Consider the following 16910-nt stretch of genomic DNA (forward strand, 5'->3'; position numbering starts at 1 on the left):
ATCTTTCAAATACACGGATTCAAAACGTGCAATGTCATGTTGCTGTTAATGATCTTAGATAAGAATATCTTAAATGCTTTCAGTTTCGGTAATTTCCCATATAGCCAGTTTTATACATTATTATACATAACCAAATCAGAAAAAAACGCCGCATTCGCAACAAAAACATTTATTGCAAGGAATTAAAATGCCACCGACTTCTCCACGTGCAAACGAGAATCCATTGTATCGCGAGACATTTGATGTAAACAAACATGTCGGGGAGGAAAAATATATAATTTATTAAGATGTCTGGCATGACATACATTAAAGGGCCTACTTTAATAATCACATACAGTTCAAGGTGTCCCAATAGACGACGGCGAGGAACCGGTGGTTGGTACAATAAAGCAAACTAATGTATTTTGCAGGCCTTTTTATCGCTTGACAATTAATAATAAAGTTCCTTCAGATTGGTTTGCCAAGAAATATATCCCGCCCTGGCTCATATTATTGGTTAATTCTTCTTTCACCTCTTATTTGATTGGCCGAAGGAATAGTCGCGTTGTATAACATCACAGCTGAGTTGGATGGTGAAAACAAAGTAACGCAAGCGGCGCGGTATTGTATGATATTTTAATTTTTCTGTCAAAGAAAACTCATCAGATTTTTTTATATTGTAGTGTAACTGAAAAATGTGACGGTACTCATTCATAAATATCTGGATGTTCTATAGGCGAAAATTTCGTATGCTAGAGCTGGATACGTTTACTCTTAACTAAAAGAGCAGAATAGAGAGCAGGTAAAGAAGCAGTATATTCAGTCCTCGGGAATAAAGTAGTTGAAGGATACAAATTAACAAGATAGATGGGGCAGAAAGGAAATAAAAGGGTACATGTCATCAATGTCAAGCTTTCTTAGGTTGACTGTCAGTAGAGGACTTATCTGTAAAAGGCATAATACTTGTTCTCGTGACAGAAGACTCAATGATTCGTGACAGAATTTCAGCTATAACTGGAGTTGAATTGTTCTTTTTGATATTTAGTGCCAATTCAATAAACGAAAGGGCAATTTAAACAATCAGAAGTATTAACTAATGCCTGTGATAATGTTTATGTCTAGGATATAGAATTAGATAGCCAAGGAAGGTTAATTTTTTTAGTTAGTCCTAGCCGTGTCAACACGTTTTTGTATGTTCATAGTAAAGTTAATCCTTTTTCTCTAATATTAAACATTAGTCAGTCATAGTAACTGTTTGTACCTGAGACCTTTTCGGTTGTAATGCACATTTTTTTTCTAAGTTAGTTTCAGTACTTCGCTGGAAGGTTCTGATCATTCATAAAAAGAATGTGACAAGCAATGTTGCACGTGAATTAGTCATGCTAGTCAGTAAGACACTAGTAGGTTTTTTAAAACATATTTTTCTTGCTTCTAAACCACATTTTAACAAAAAAAACAAAAAAAAACAAATTAAACTGCAACCCAGCAACACAAATTGATAATTATGATCATTTAGAGTTTGAGAGTGACTGTATCAGTATGCAGTTGCATAAAAAAAGATATTATATAATAAGAAGAAATTAAAACCTCAATGATTACATCAGCTTATCACGAAGTTCCCTTTTTAGCTTTCATCTTTTTAATTTTTATTAATTTTGAATTCATCGTATAGCACAAAGGACTTTTACAAATGCTGATGTATTGTTGCACAGTTGTAGACATTTGCTTTATTTTTACTGTCCTCACAGGATCTTGCTTGTGTTTACCATGTCAACTGATTCACCACGGAGACCCAGTCGAAGTACCGGTGGAGTGGTTGTTCGAGCACAGGCTGCCACGTAAGATTTTTATGGTTTTATGAAACGGTCAAAATTTGGGGACTTCATAACTAGGTTGCCTTGCTGTAGGTCGTTGTGGAAAAAGCAGACAATATGGTTTTTATTACTGTGTAGATGTTTTTGTTTCCAGTTATTCTTTTTTTTATCTTAAAACAATTCCTATATTTTGAATTGTACAAAAAAATGAAAGTGTTGTCAAAGACCACAGTGTTTACAGTAGTATTTTGTAGCTTATACTGTTTTCTTTTTGCATTTTTAAAAAAATAATATGCAGTAAAAACATTTTTTTATTAACAAATAGACTTGGTACATTATGGTATAAAAATGGACTGAGATTGACTAGATACATTGAAAATGTTTATTTTGGTAATCAAACACAGCTAAACAAATGCTGCAGGGCCAGCAATAAAGGGTTTAGGACTTGGGGGGGGGGGGGGGGGGTATTCTGTTTATTTTCCAATTTGAAGATAGAAAGCCAGCAGGTAAGGCATACACAGGTACTATAGGCATCTTGTCAACACCCCAAGCCCTGCTTGTGTTTCCTCATTTTCTTTTGCTTTCTTTTGATGAGTCTGTCCACTTTTGCATCGGGATTGCCAGACCGCTTTCTCTTCTCCTTCCTTCAATTAATTTTGCATTGCTTCCACCATAAAAGTGTGTTACTGCCATCTACTGTGCTGGAGTGTGAGTCACATATGGAAAGAATCAAATTATAATAACTTTCAAACCTGCCTTATTTATATACACTTATGTGATCTTTTTTTCCATGAACATTCCATGGCCAGTTGGTTTTGTTTTTGTTTGGCAGTGCCTGTTAGAAGACACTGTTCATAATTTTCCATTAAGTGGCCATTTAGGTTAAAATGTGTGTTTGACAAAATAATGTTTATGCATTCATGTTATAATTTGAGTGTGGGTCTTCAAGGGCTTGTTACAGCTGTATAATGCACTTATAGCTCAACAGTACCTCAGTTCAACATTTCTTGGGTTTAGGAAACTACCGAAATATTAACAGATTTGTAGATTTTATAAGTTTGTTATTTTACTAAACACTGAACATTTTAATGAGTGCATAAAGTGACATCTTTCTACATATTTTATAAACATTTGCCAAACTGGGGTTATTCATTTTATGTTGTTATGTATTACATTAACTGTGACTTTGTTTATTGTTTTTTAGGGAGCAATCCTACATGGAAAGTGTTGTTACCTTCTTACAGGATGTTGTTCCACAGGTGAGGGCATTATATTAGTTAATTAAATGTGATACAAGACATATGAACTAAAGGCAGAAGGTATACAGTATCAAAATTAGTTTTCTTTATTAAACAAAATGAATGGGGATGTTGAAAATGGAGACTGCAAAATATTAAAACAATTAAACAGAAAAGAACCCCTTACCACTGTAACAGTCATGATGGTTTTCAGCCTGTTGTCAAAACCAACACAGTATTGCCCCACTCCACCTACAGTTGCTTTCTAAATACTGCCACCCTGTCACTTGAGTGCCTCAGTGTATACTTGATCTCTAATCTAATAGGAGTACCAGTAGGGAATGGCTTTCAGACATTACCCTAGTGTTAGTTCCTGATTAATTAGTGTCCCTAAAAGTCTTAAGATCAAGATCATGTCCACAGAGCTGCTTCTTGGTAGCTCACATAGTCCCTGCCCTCCATAATATATGTTCTATGCTCCTTCTGCCTTGGCCACATGTTATACCAAACTGTTAAAAACAAGCCTAATACCTGTTCTTCCTTTTTTTCAGGCTTATACTGGCACTCAATCCACAGAAGAAAAGGAAAAAATTATCTGGGTTCGCTTTGAAAAATGTGATGCTAATGGTAAAAATTATGTATTTTTTGATTAACATGATACTATTGGAACACATTGTTTATTAACAGATAATTTTCTTTTAACTGATGTCTCAACCCTTGCATATGTGTGAAGGTATTTTTAGCGCAGTTGAGTTAATTCATATTTTAAAGTTTTTTTTGATTGTGTAGTAAACTTTATTGATATTAATTGTTTTTCTTCTTCATAGATATTGCAAGGTCTCCTGAGTTCTTTGAAACACAAAGCACTGGCAATGACCCTCCTCTGCTACTCATGATTGGCTATGCGGATGGCATGCAGATTTGGAGTATTTCTGTGAGTGACTGTTTTATAAGGATGCAATGCTATTTGTGTGCATGGCATCCTAATAGTATTACAGTGTTTTTTTATTTGCTCCCTGTTGTTATTTTATTTTTTTTTTGTTAACTATTTCCAGACATTTTGTGCTATGCCTTTCAATCTGTCTAATTTCTCCCTTCAGTGTTAAGTCAGTATTATTAAAAGAATATTGGTTGGTGAAACATAGCTAAATATAAGAACTGCATGTTGCCATTAAAGCCTAGGTATTATACTATATTCTCTCATGATAGAAAGAAGTGTATATACAGTATAATAAATAATTCTAGAAAAAACATTTTAGTGTTTCAATATCTTTTGCAATATGAATGTTTGCTGTAAAATTAAACACTAAAGGTTTGCAAATGAAAATTAAAATGCACATTACTAGCAGAGCCCTACTTTCTTAAATGGTATTTGGTAGAAAATCAATAATCAAAGTGAAACAGTGAGAATATAGTAAGGAACACATGGAATCTGTGAATTTCAATAATTACACATTTCAGAATAACAGAAATATGGAAATTTACCAAATTTATCAAGAGAAATTTTATTGTTTCTACTTTTTCTGTGAACTTGTGCTTCTGTTGATGTAAGGTTAACCCTGAACAGGATGCCAGTACCTGTCAGGGGACACTCGCATACATGCAGAAGGCAAATTTTAAGTTTTCAGTTAGCCCAGCATGCATGTCTTTAGGATTTGGAAGGAAACTAGAGTATCCTAAAAAATACATGTGAACTCAGAGTGAAGGAGCAAGCGCCATATAGGCAGTAATTAGACCATCTGTAAGGAGTTGAACATTTATCTCCATAATTTAATAATATGCGTTTCAGTAATATCTATAGTCCAATTCAAAATTGTGTATTGTAGTTCTGGTAAAGTAGACGGTGTTCTATAATATTGTAAAAGGAATGGAAGTTTCTACTAGTGACCATTTTGAAGACAGTAGGACTAAGCATTCAAAGTTTTGGATGAGAGGACTGTTGAATAAATTCATTTGCTGCTTTTGAGAAAACGTGGGGATAAAGAGTATGTGCTGTAGTGGCAGAAACACAGTAGATTTTGCTTTATAAGATTGAAAAAAACAGGTAAATAACTGAATTCTCCTGAGGAGGTTTAAGTATTTTACCTGGTGTTTCCTGAGGCTGACAACAGGACATTAGTCCAGGTCTCTGGTTCTGGGCCCTTGAGCAAGGCCCATGACCTACTATTGCTTGACCTTGGGTGTGATGTTATCCTGCATCCAGCACTGCAATCGGGCCCTCCAACTTGCAGGGAAAATTTGGGGGTTGGTGGCAGGATTGGCACTCCAGCCACTGTAGAAAACCTCACACTGTTCCAGTGTGGTGGTGAGGGGTCAGCCGTTGCACGGCTGCACTTGCGTCTCAATTCAGGTGGTTCATCATGTGGTAGGTGCAGCAACGCGCTATCACCACATTTTCTGAACCTCTCTCTCTCTCTCTCTTTCTCTGGCAAAAGAGAATTCATAAATGGTTCCAATGACCATTTTGCTTCTGCCTGTTTGGCAGTCCTTTCTGCAGTACACCTTATGTGGTTCAAATACATTGAATCTGTTAAGGAAGGTTAATGTTGGATGAAGTTAAAGATACAATCATATTACATTTTGCATGAGTAGAGGTCATTGATAGCATAATTAAACATTCATTAAATAAATTAAGATTTCACTTTTGTTTCTGCTGCCAGCTGTCTCTCACAATATATAATACAATATACAGTGTTGTGCACTGTTCAACTAGTTCAAAAGAGTGAGTTCATTGAACAACCTAATTTTTGTAAGAACGGTGAACTTAATGTAATGTATTTTGCAAGTGAAAAACTTGAACGTGAGCTAGTCTAGTTTTATGTGATATTCTGGATCTGGTTTAGATTAAACGTTTTACCTTACCCTGTAATGTAGGGGTGGAGCCGAATCTGAATACGGTATTCAGATAAGCACAAACAGTGGATTTTTACGAATATTTATTTTGTACAAATTTTTTGCCATTTATTTGTATTCTGAAATAGTAACGTAAAATCAAATAGGCACTGTCTGTATCTGCCTTCTTGTGCTTAAGCTGCACCCCCCACTGACACAAGCACGCGGTGAAGCTCTGCTTTCACTTTTAGGAAAACGTTGTACTTTGCAAGGCCACTTTATATTTTTCCCCGTTGGACATGCAATTTGTGATGCAATTTTGACCGGCAGCGTAATAGGTTAGTTCACCTACACGCTGGTTTCAGAGTCACCATTTGTGTCACACAGTTGGAAATAGAGTGGTAGTTTATATGTATATACTTGCATCTGTTTAATTTCTTTTTTGACTTGGAGGATATTAGCATATATGGTTATGTGTTTGTTGCTGGGTATAACTCAGTAAAGTGTATTTAAATAAATAAAAGTCTTCATAATTATTGTATTCAAGAACACTGTAATATCCTAATTATAAGGCATGCAAAAAGAAAGATTTTGACTTCTAAATCTACATTTATTTAAATACTAAATACTAATAATTTTGCTGTCCTACAAATACTTTTGCTACCCCAATAAATACAAATAGTGGATACTCTGCACATCCATACTGTAATGACACGGTCTAATTCACTTACACCGCAGCAGCTGACATGTCGTTGTCACTGCCAACACACGTGAGACCAATATTTTTGTTAAAAGCTGCAACATTTCAGGACCGTTTTTTGTTTTTGTTGAAGATGTACAGCTCCCCTTTCCATATTTTTAAAGAGACTCAGGAGGTCATCTGTAAAGTTAATAGCCTCTAGTTGTGAGGTGTTAGAAATGGCCACCTGGTATGTTGCAAATATTGTTTATGGTTTTATGATAAATTTCTAGAATTAAATAATTTTCGTGAGGAGCAGTATTGACGCAACAGACAAATAAAACAAAATAAAACAATTCCACACTGTTCCTCTTTTGTTCCTTCTGTCTACATATGCACTTGCCTGTAGTAGGAATTTAACTTAGTTCAACTGGTGCCACGTACCAGAGATGGGGCCTCAAGTCTGATGATTTGAACTCGAGTCAGACTAGAGTAAGAAATTTGATGACTTTGGACTCAAATTGAAAAAGTGAAAAGGCTTGGACTTGAACAGCAGTGACTTCCACTTGGACTTGGACTTCCACCTTATGGTGACTTGACATTTCTAGGGCTGATTTGTACTTGACTCGTTTGCATGGGACATGAGGGCCACGTGGTGAAAATGTCATATATTTTCTAATGCCATGTTTTTACCATACACTTCGCATGGAATTATTTCTAACTACACACAGATGTGGACACTGTACTGTATGTCGAAAGTAGTGAATTTTGATGAGAGTCTGGTTCTTTGGAGCCAGAATGATGAATGAAGGTTTGAATATGATGCAACAGGTCATCAAAGTACAAGATAGACCTGCAAATATATCTAGGGTGCATCTGTTCATTTCCACTCATGAGAAATTTATACTCGCCCTTCCTTTACCACATTTTTTCACTTCAATTTCTCCTTTTGTTGCTATTAAATCAATTAATAACTGACCCAACTCTTTTATTTAACAGATTCGCACTTCCTCTGCTTTGACATTTTTAGGTATGCAATTTTGACCAAAAACTGTCACCTACTGACTAAGAGACTATCAAGGAGCCGATGGAAGGGGCCTCTACAAGTATGAATGTGTTTTGGTTATTGACTGCGCATGGACTTTGTGTTCTGCTCTATGTGCCCATTCAGTGTGACAAGTGTAAACAAGCCCTAAGCCAAGCTTGTTTGCCAGTGTTTAAATGAAGGCAGGCAGATAAGGCTGAAAGTGTGCTCCTAAGGAGTATAAACATTAATTACAAAGACTACAGTGTTATCCACAGGAAAAGAATTGCTACACGCAAAACATGTAGGATAAATATCACAAATGGAACAACCTTGAACTTAGCGTACCATTTCAGGGTACGCAGAGAAAGGTTAGTTTGGTTTATGAAATAATTAGTAAATAATTAGTGAACCAAGGTTGTATAACATTTAGCAATAAAGTGTAGGTTAGTAATTGTGAAATAACAGATTAACTTTACAGATTTGTGCTGTTAATTTGATGCTTTTTAAAAATATTACGTTTACATGTGTTGCTTGCATGAGACCATGTGACTGTTAGGGAACAACTAGTCGGGGAGAGAGTGTGCCCGAGTACATACATCATCAAAACCAGTAAAAACTAAAAAAGTCGGTTGTATTAAAAATGATGGAGGCAAGCATGATCAATCCCAATAATATGACACAGTGGCAGCTTAATAAAAGTAACCTGTCATAAAATAGATTGAGTTGAAAAACAAAAATGTACAATTAGCTGATAACGGAAATGGATAAAGCAACGTCCCATGTCGTTGTCTTTCTCTGTACATGCACAATTCTTCTGATGCCAGGAGTAGACCTAGGTTACATTAAGCGCTTGTTAATCCACCCTGAATATTATAATTTTCTCAAATGGATAACCAAAAATGTTAAAACTGATAAAAAATAATTGTCTCCACAGCTGTTACTACCTTTGTCAGAAAACCGATGGGAAAATACTGAGCATTAACACCATCGTAATTCTCCCCTTGGTGGTCAGTGGGGAAAAAGGCATTGTATTTTATTACAATGCATAAAATTTATTTACTTACTGTCGCTGTTGAAGTTCATGCTTTTCTCAGTTAAATGATCAATGGAGCATCCAAGAGCAGCATGGAGTTGATCTTTTGGACTTTCTAAGTAGTCAGTGACAATGAAAAAACTGCCTTAACTATATTACATCAAAACCAACAGAAATAAGATCAGCTAACATTATGATTTCCTGTCCAAGTCTAAGATTATATATTAAAACAAATAGAAATATATTTGTCAGTTTTTTTTTTTTTTATCAAGTATTACATAAGTAATGAAAGCACAGATTTTATATCTGATGAGGACAGAGATAATGATTTAATATAACACAAAGGGAATTGCAATAATAAGTGGAAATAATAAATGATAACAGTTTTACCATAATAAAATGTAGAGTAATTAAATAAAATGAATATAATTGAATCTGGATTTACATCTGTACTGACTCTTATCCGTTCTTAATCAGTTGATGTTCTAGTAGACTGCTAGTGTCATCAAACCTTAAGAATAACTCTAGTGCCAAGTTTCCTTTGCTGCATTTTCAGCAGTTATTCTTTAGCATGTATTAACTTTGTATTTTCTTGCCATCCATTCAAATGTCTTGTTTGTTTCAACCTTTTATAAATCACTTTGAATAAAGCCTTCTGCTAAATATATGAAGATGATGTTTTTAGTTCATTCTTCTGTTGTTCCTTTTATGAAATGTAAAAGCTTACATGGTTCCAGTAAAGGAGATAGGCAGTAGTTGAAACGTCCTAATAACCAAGAATGTGATTGTCTGCCAGCAACAAAATATGAATTAATAGTGATTTATAATGTCTTTGGCTTTGTGCTGTTTTATATTTTTTCTTAGATTTTGAAACTTATTATTTCTATGTGTTAAAAGTTATTTTGTTGTTCAATGTAAAACTCTTTTCATATCCCTCTATTATAAAAAAAAAAAAAACCTTGGAAGGAGACTAGACGTGATTTTCTCAGAGAGACACTTTCACGTCCCGCGAGATGAGACTTTGTGCCAAGAGATTTAACCACTCCCGGGGACAGAAATAAAAGATAAAGTGTAGATGACAAAGTAGAACGTCATAAAGAATTCAAAAACGTTTTTGCGATACACATGCAGAGCAGGTTAGAGATAATGGAAGTACGAAAATTTCAAAGTCACAAAAAAATGATAGTAAAGATCGCATTAGCGCAAACAAATAAACAGAAATTATTACTTGGAGAAATAACGGAGCAGCAAAAGAGATCGAGTATATTGTTCGGATTTAAACTTTAAGTTAGACGATCTACAAGTCTCCAATTCATGTTGCCATCAGGGAAAAGTAGTGTTTCTTCCCAATGAAGAAGCGTATCCGCGAGAATTAAAAGATTTGCTGTTTGGTGAAAGTGAAATCCACATACACTGTCATGCTTGGGTCACAGAGTTGCACAGATACACAGGAGATTTTAGAGACAGAAACGTTATTCAAACACTTCAAACAAACAAGTCTTTTTCAGGAGTGAATCAATCTCCGTGTGTAGTCGGTGGGGACAGTTCCGTCTCTCAATTAAAAGAATAGAAAATCTTCCTCTTCATTGGGGCGTGCCTCGGGAGCGGGATCCCCAACAGGAGCAGAGGATGTCTAGGGGAGAAGAGAGACAAGGCAGTGAGACAAAAGGACAGCTGCTGTATAGGCTTTTAAATGTTCAAAGCGCTGTGCGAGATGCAGATGCAAGCCAGCAGCTGATCGAACAAAGAGGAGGTAAAAAAAAAACTATTTCTTTCCCATTGTATCACCGTTTAATAAGGAGGTTTCGGAGGAGCAACTGTGTTTCCTTGTGGTGCAGTTAGCCCCCGTCTTCACAACGCGAGCGGCACAAACATGAAGTGGCTGGTGCATATCGCAGGCCAGTTTTGGTGAGCGAAGCAAGCAGGGGGTGAAGCCCCTAGTAAGATTATGAAATTAAGTACAGCATGTTTGACATATCAATGCAGACAGGGTGGCATAGTTGTTACAGCTTTTCAAACCCTGCGGTTGTGTGTTCAAATCCTGCTGCTAAGACTTTGTGACCATAAGCAAGTCAGATCACCTGCCTGTGCTTCAATTAGAAAAACAAAAGAAATGTAACTAGTTGTATCTCTCCAATCTTATAAATCACCTTGGATTAAGGTGTCAGCTGAATAGTAAGTAATAATAATAAAGAGAGGTGAGTACTAAGGCATTGGCTAACCATGTTATTTGAGGGCAAAGGAAGAATCATCTAGGTCAGAGTTTTCTTAGATAACAAAAACAAAAATGAATGATGTCATTCACAAAAAAAGATAACTAAAACCAAAATTAAAAAAAATAATAATAAACTTAATTTTTATGACACTTCTGTCGGCATAATGTGCCTGTGAGTCTCTGTAGTTGCCAGTTTATTCACTGAAACTTTGCAGCTGTAATGTTAGCTTAAGGCCATACCACATTACATGACTTTTTTTTAGCGATTTTCAGTTGTAGACTTCATTTACATTATCATAGTGAGCCAGAGGCAATGTCAACATGTTCACTTGATTTTGGCTTAGATCATGGGAGTGGGCTTGCATGCGTGTGAATGCTGACAAACTGTGAGCTCTCACGTGGAAGTACAATGCATATAATGCAGCTATGAGGAATAAGGAACACAGGTGTTTTGGACTTGACAAACATAAGAGAGACATGTCTGAATTGAGGGGGAAAAAAAGGGCCAAGACTGACTGCACTTTCCATACCTGTAAAGCTTTTGCACAGGGACTGATTCTGTCAGGCACAATGTAATTAGATGTCAGAAAAAGGGACAAGCTTCTGATACTTTGGACAGATGAAACTGACTGGAAAGTTGTCACCCAGTCATCAAATTTGACATGTTGTGCAATCTCTGGTCATATAATCTGACATACTAAGGTGATGAGATCAGCAACTGCAGAAGTCAAGTTTGACATCCATTTCAACTAGAGGTCGTATAATACAGTATGTCATTGACTTTTAAGAAGAACATTGATTTATGCAAGTGTTTGTATGTGACCCACCTACTGTATTTTTTTACATTGAGCCATTATGTAAACATGTTTCTTGATTGGCACTGGATCAGTGATCATCCCTGGCATCATCATTTGTCAAAATACATTAATAAACATCTAAACACTAAATAAATTATGTAGTCACCCACTCTCCAGGAAAATATATACACTATGAACTATTTAAATTGAAACCGCAGCTACTCTAGTTTAAAATCGCAGTGTATTTTAGGCAACAAAGGACAACCCACATTAGTAACAAATAAGCAGAGGTTTGTAGTAATGCATAATGTATACTCCGTTACATGTACTTTGATATGTTTCTGGTTAAGTATTGTGTTTTCAGAGTAGATTTTGGCAACAGGTGTTTTTTTTTTTTTTAAAACTTCTACTCCAGTACATTTGTAAACAAAACAAACTTCCTAATATCTCTTTTAATCAAAAGAACAAATTACAAGTCTCTTTTACCAGACTTTAAGGAATAGTTACTAAAATATAACACCTGCTTCACTGGAAGATTCAGTAAAGAAGTTGTAAAATAAGAGTCTTGGAGGATTAATCAAGTTGATCGAGTGCTTGCCACTGAAGTTCAATTCAGTCAGTGAGTGTTTATGATGACAAAAAAACAGTTGTTATCTTTGTTGATCTAAGATTATAGAAATTTTCTCAATCGGTATATATGAACTGCATCTCCATGTACTGTATGAAAACATAGGACTGAATTAGTCTTCTGTAGTCTAATTATCCCTGGGATATTATAAAATCAAAAAAAAAATTTTGAAAATTTTTCTTTAATGTTATAAATTTAATTATTATTTTTATATTCAATAGTAATATCCACCTATCAAGTCAGTATAAAGTGGCAGAATTTCTTAGAATGTGGAGTGGAGCGCAATATTTAGTTGTCATTATCTAACTTAATATTTGGGGAGGTCTAAAGAAGCTTAATACTGGCACTTGAGAAAGAAAAATGCCTTATTCCACAAAGATACTGTTTGCTTGCTGCTGGTATTGCCACAGTAGCTGATTAAGCAAATGCATAGCATGTGAGCAATGCTGTCACCCAAGTCGATGTTACACACATGCTTTTAGTTTTAACCCAGTTATTTAGTACTAATGTTTTAAGATGTATATTAAGTGGAAAAGTGGATGACTGTCTTTTATTCCACATGACAGAGGGAATAAATATATATTTTTGTTTATTAGCATTTAATAACCATGAATAATATCCAAAACAGCAGTGAGAATATAATATAATTAGATGTATAAGTAGAATACTGTAAGTTGGCATTGCAGAGTTTTGCTTATGTTGCCTTTGCCACTTGTACAGGCACCATCAAGCACAAGCTGATGGCATGCAATGGCTATATCAGCATTTCACTGACATATATTGAAGATGTTTTTGACCAACATGATTGGCTATTTTACATACGAAAGAGGAAAATATACAAAATATACCAAAAGAAATAATCTCAAAATGAATGTGAAACAGGGAACTGATCCATAGTTGACGTCACAAAGAATGATGGTCTGTTTTAAGATAGATGAGTTCAAAAATTCGCCACTGCTTTTAGGTGAGTTTTTTAATTTGTAAAAATGTGTATAGCACACACTATTTGTAAAATTTCAGTGAAGCTCCCTATAGCAACACATGCTGCAAATGTGTTTTTTCACCCTTTCTTGAACAAAATTGGTTTATTGAGAACTGAGTTGTTTCATGCAGACAGCCAGACCAGATTTTTGAAAGTAGGTGCTTTTCGGATTACATGAGAATGCACCTCAAAAGTTGAGCCTTTTTCTCCATTGTCAAAGAAGTACTGCCACGGTCCTTTTAAAGTGTCCAAGGAAGACCCACTGCTTTCTTTCTGCACTTGCATTAATGTCATTCTATTTTTCTTTTTTTGTAACTTTTTACCATCCAAAACATGCTGTCAGTGTAGTTTTGTTAGGTTGCCCAAAGAGTATTACATGAATGATATTAAATTGTTTATTATAAATGTATTTACTTCGGAAAAGTTTTCTTTTAAATTTGTACCTTTTTCTTTTAAATGCACAGTACACGATAGTGTAGAAATAAAAGTCAAACATCTAGTTTCAACAAATGAAAAACATTTTTGTATTTGTAATATTGCAATACTTTGCCTTTGTTTAGTTTTTGCTAATGCACTACTTGTTTAAAACTCTGGGTGTCACCAGATTTCAATACATTACGCTAAATACTGTATTTGTATAGAATTTATATGGTCTTCTGAAAAATGAAGTAATACCTTTTTTTAACCTTCACTGGTTATTGTTCCATACTTGTGCTGTTCTGTGCTTTCTTTCTTAGGTACTATTTTAATGCATCAAGCACAGGATTGAAACATGTCCATCCAATGAAGAGCACATTCACTCACATTCCCAGACTTACTCATGCTGGTCTAATTTAAATTTATTAGTATAATGCACTGCTCTTTGGGATGTAGGAGGGTGAACAAACTGCTTGTATAATGAATGTACAAACATTATACAGGTATGAATTAGACAGGTATTTAAGTCCAGTCTCCATGGGCAATTATAAAACATGCTATTAAATTAGTAACTGGAAAGAATTACTAATATTATTGAATATCATAATAAATAAAATGCCTGTTTAAAAGTTAATATTTCAAAAATGATTTGTATTTGCTTTTCCTTGAACTTATAAATTATATGTAGTTTACATTCATAGTACCAAAGTTAATCTACCAACACAGCAAAAAAAAATTAAAGATTCAACAAGTGGAGCAAAATATTGTGAAAATTGCAGTATGGCATCAGTTATGGTTTATTGCAGCATGTTCTCATTAGCTGTAGTTGCAATCAATATTACAGTATTCAGCCATTTTACCTTTTCATCACCTGATCTTCAACTGATTGTATGTAGCTGTTCACATTTCCAGGAATAGCACTTTTGAATTTTTATTGACAAGGAATATCACACCAAACAAAATCTTAGACAACTTTCTCATCTGCCTTACCAAACATGGGAAGCCACACCTAGGCTCAATAGTTGTTTTTCCTGTAGAATGTTAAACAAAGCATTCCTTGCCAACATTTTATATAATTAATGTACAAGTCAGTTTGTAATCAGACGTACTATGCTATTATAGAGTTTTGATTTTGTTTTTAATAATGTAGTATATTTTTTTAATTCTCTGCATTCTTTAACATTACACATGATGCTTTGACAATTGACAATTTTTCCATGTAACACTGGGCACTGTTTACAACGCAACTCCAGCTGTAACAACTTCTTACACTTTGTCTGTGGTCTATTTTTCTTGTCAATAATCCCAAATAGCTGATTTATAGAATATCAGTTTCTAAAATAATACTTCTATCTCACTATTGCTTTTGTTTGATCTACAACCTAATTTTGAAGTTCAAACAAAGCATACATATTTAAGATGGCATGCTTGTATCTTGGAAATGTAGCATGTCTATGACCATATGTACATTTTGTCACCATCTTAAACATTAATGCTTTTATTAGGCAACTTAGGCATATTTTTTGTCACCTGCCAATCATTTTATGAAATAGATTACAACATTTTCTAAACCCACTTTAACCAGCATGAAAGTATTAGAAAATTAACAAGGCATTTTATAATTACGGACAATACAGAGAATTCCTTCATTTATGTCTAGTAGAATTTAGTAACATAATTTGTTGTTTTCCTGACTGTTCAAATTGTTCTTTTTTATAGCTTTCAGATAACTGAAAGCTCTGCTGCAGTAGTCATTGCAAAAAATTAGGAAGTATGACCACATAACTTGTGTTCTTATGTCTGTACACTGCCTCCAAGATAAATCTAGAGCTGATTTCAAAATCCTTAATCATATATATAAACTTTTAAATAGCTTAGGCCCTTTTTACTTAACTGAATTTGTCAGTACACGCATGCCAGAATGTCTATTCTGATCTTATGATGTCTTTGTAATAAAGATTCAAGGATTACTAAAATTCATTGTGATGTTCAATTCTTTAGCTACATTGCAACAAAACTATGGAACAAGCTGCCTGCCTGTATAAAGGATCCTTCATCATCTCAGCATTTAAATCTAGGCTGAAGACCAACTATTGTTCTCATTTTATCCGCTGTCAACTAGCCCTATCTTAATGTTAATGGACTTATACTGTCATGGTATTGTGTTAATCAGATTGAAACTCTTTTACTGTGTGTTCGGCCTAACTTGTTTGTATATTAATATAAATGAGACCTGATCTATTGCATTTTAGCTGGAAATTTGTGCAAGCATTCTGAGACTGTTCTCAGTGACATGTCCACTTAGTCATTTTCTAACTTGCTTATTCGGTTAACTGCTTAGGCAGTTATGCATTGTTGGGCACACACTTTCACAGACTTGAAGTGGCCATTTCAGATTTGCCTTTTATTTTAACTGGTATTACTTTGTAGCTGGATTTCCAGATTACCTAGATTTTCCTAGAAGAAAGATGGAAATTGTGAACCATACAGGTTATTCCTGTGCACTGGGTATAAATAATGTTTTGGGACTTGGAACCTGTAAGATAGCAGCACTAAACAGTGTATCACCATTCTACTTTTAAATGCACTAAATTGCCAAATGTATGTGGACACCCCTCCAGATTTTTTTAGATCTGGTGTTTTTAGCCACATCCGTTGTTAAAAGGTGCAATCTCCATTGACAAACATTAGTAGTAGAAAGTGTCATACTGAAGAGCTCAGTGACTTTATATGTGGCACTGTCATAGAAACTCACCTTTGTCATAAGTCAGTATGTTATTATTTCTGCTCTGCTAAAATCTGCCCCAGACAATTGTAAGTGCTATTATTCAGAAGTGGAAGTGTCTAGGAGTAGCAAAAACTCAACCACAAAATAGTAGACTATGCAAACTCAGTCAAGTTGGTGAGTGCTGAAGAACACAGAGTGTAAAAATCACCTATCCTCTGTTGCATTGCTAACAACAGAGTCTCAAACTACCTCTAGAAACTATGTCGGCACAGTAACTGTATATTGAGGGCTTTATGAAACAGGATTTCATGGTTGAGCATTTGCACACAAGCCGAAGATCACTACGTGCAATACCAAGCATCAGCTGGAGTGGTGTAAAGCATGCTGTTCACCAGTGGACTGTGGAGCAGTGGAAACATGTTCTCCGGAGTGATGAAATATGTTTCACAATGTGGAAATCTGATGTATGAATTTGGGTTTGGCAGATGCCAGGAGAACACATTTTTGACTGCATTGTGCCTACTGTAAAGTTTGGTTGAGG

At 35.0% G+C, this 16910-nt stretch overlaps 1 protein-coding gene across 3 annotated transcripts in view; it reads left to right on the forward strand.

Moving 5' to 3' along the window:
- Nucleotides 1-536: 536 nt before the first annotated feature.
- bcas3 (BCAS3 microtubule associated cell migration factor) overlaps nucleotides 537-16910 on the forward strand; it is an 830699-nt gene continuing 814325 nt past the window's right edge. For 2 of the 3 annotated variants that reach the window (XM_028807048.2, XM_028807050.2), the window contains exons 1-5: nucleotides 537-600; nucleotides 1728-1817; nucleotides 2998-3052; nucleotides 3583-3658; nucleotides 3859-3965. In XM_028807048.2, the coding sequence (XP_028662881.1) occupies nucleotides 1747-1817; nucleotides 2998-3052; nucleotides 3583-3658; nucleotides 3859-3965 (309 nt within the window). In that variant the 5' untranslated portion in view covers nucleotides 537-600; nucleotides 1728-1746. Of the gene's footprint in view, nucleotides 606-1727; nucleotides 1818-2997; nucleotides 3053-3582; nucleotides 3659-3858; nucleotides 3966-16910 lie in introns of all 3 variants that reach the window. The other variant, XM_028807049.2, reaches the window with a different exon arrangement.

This window comes from Erpetoichthys calabaricus, chromosome 8 (genome assembly GCF_900747795.2).
Source record: "Erpetoichthys calabaricus chromosome 8, fErpCal1.3, whole genome shotgun sequence".
NCBI lineage: Eukaryota > Metazoa > Chordata > Cladistia > Polypteriformes > Polypteridae > Erpetoichthys > Erpetoichthys calabaricus.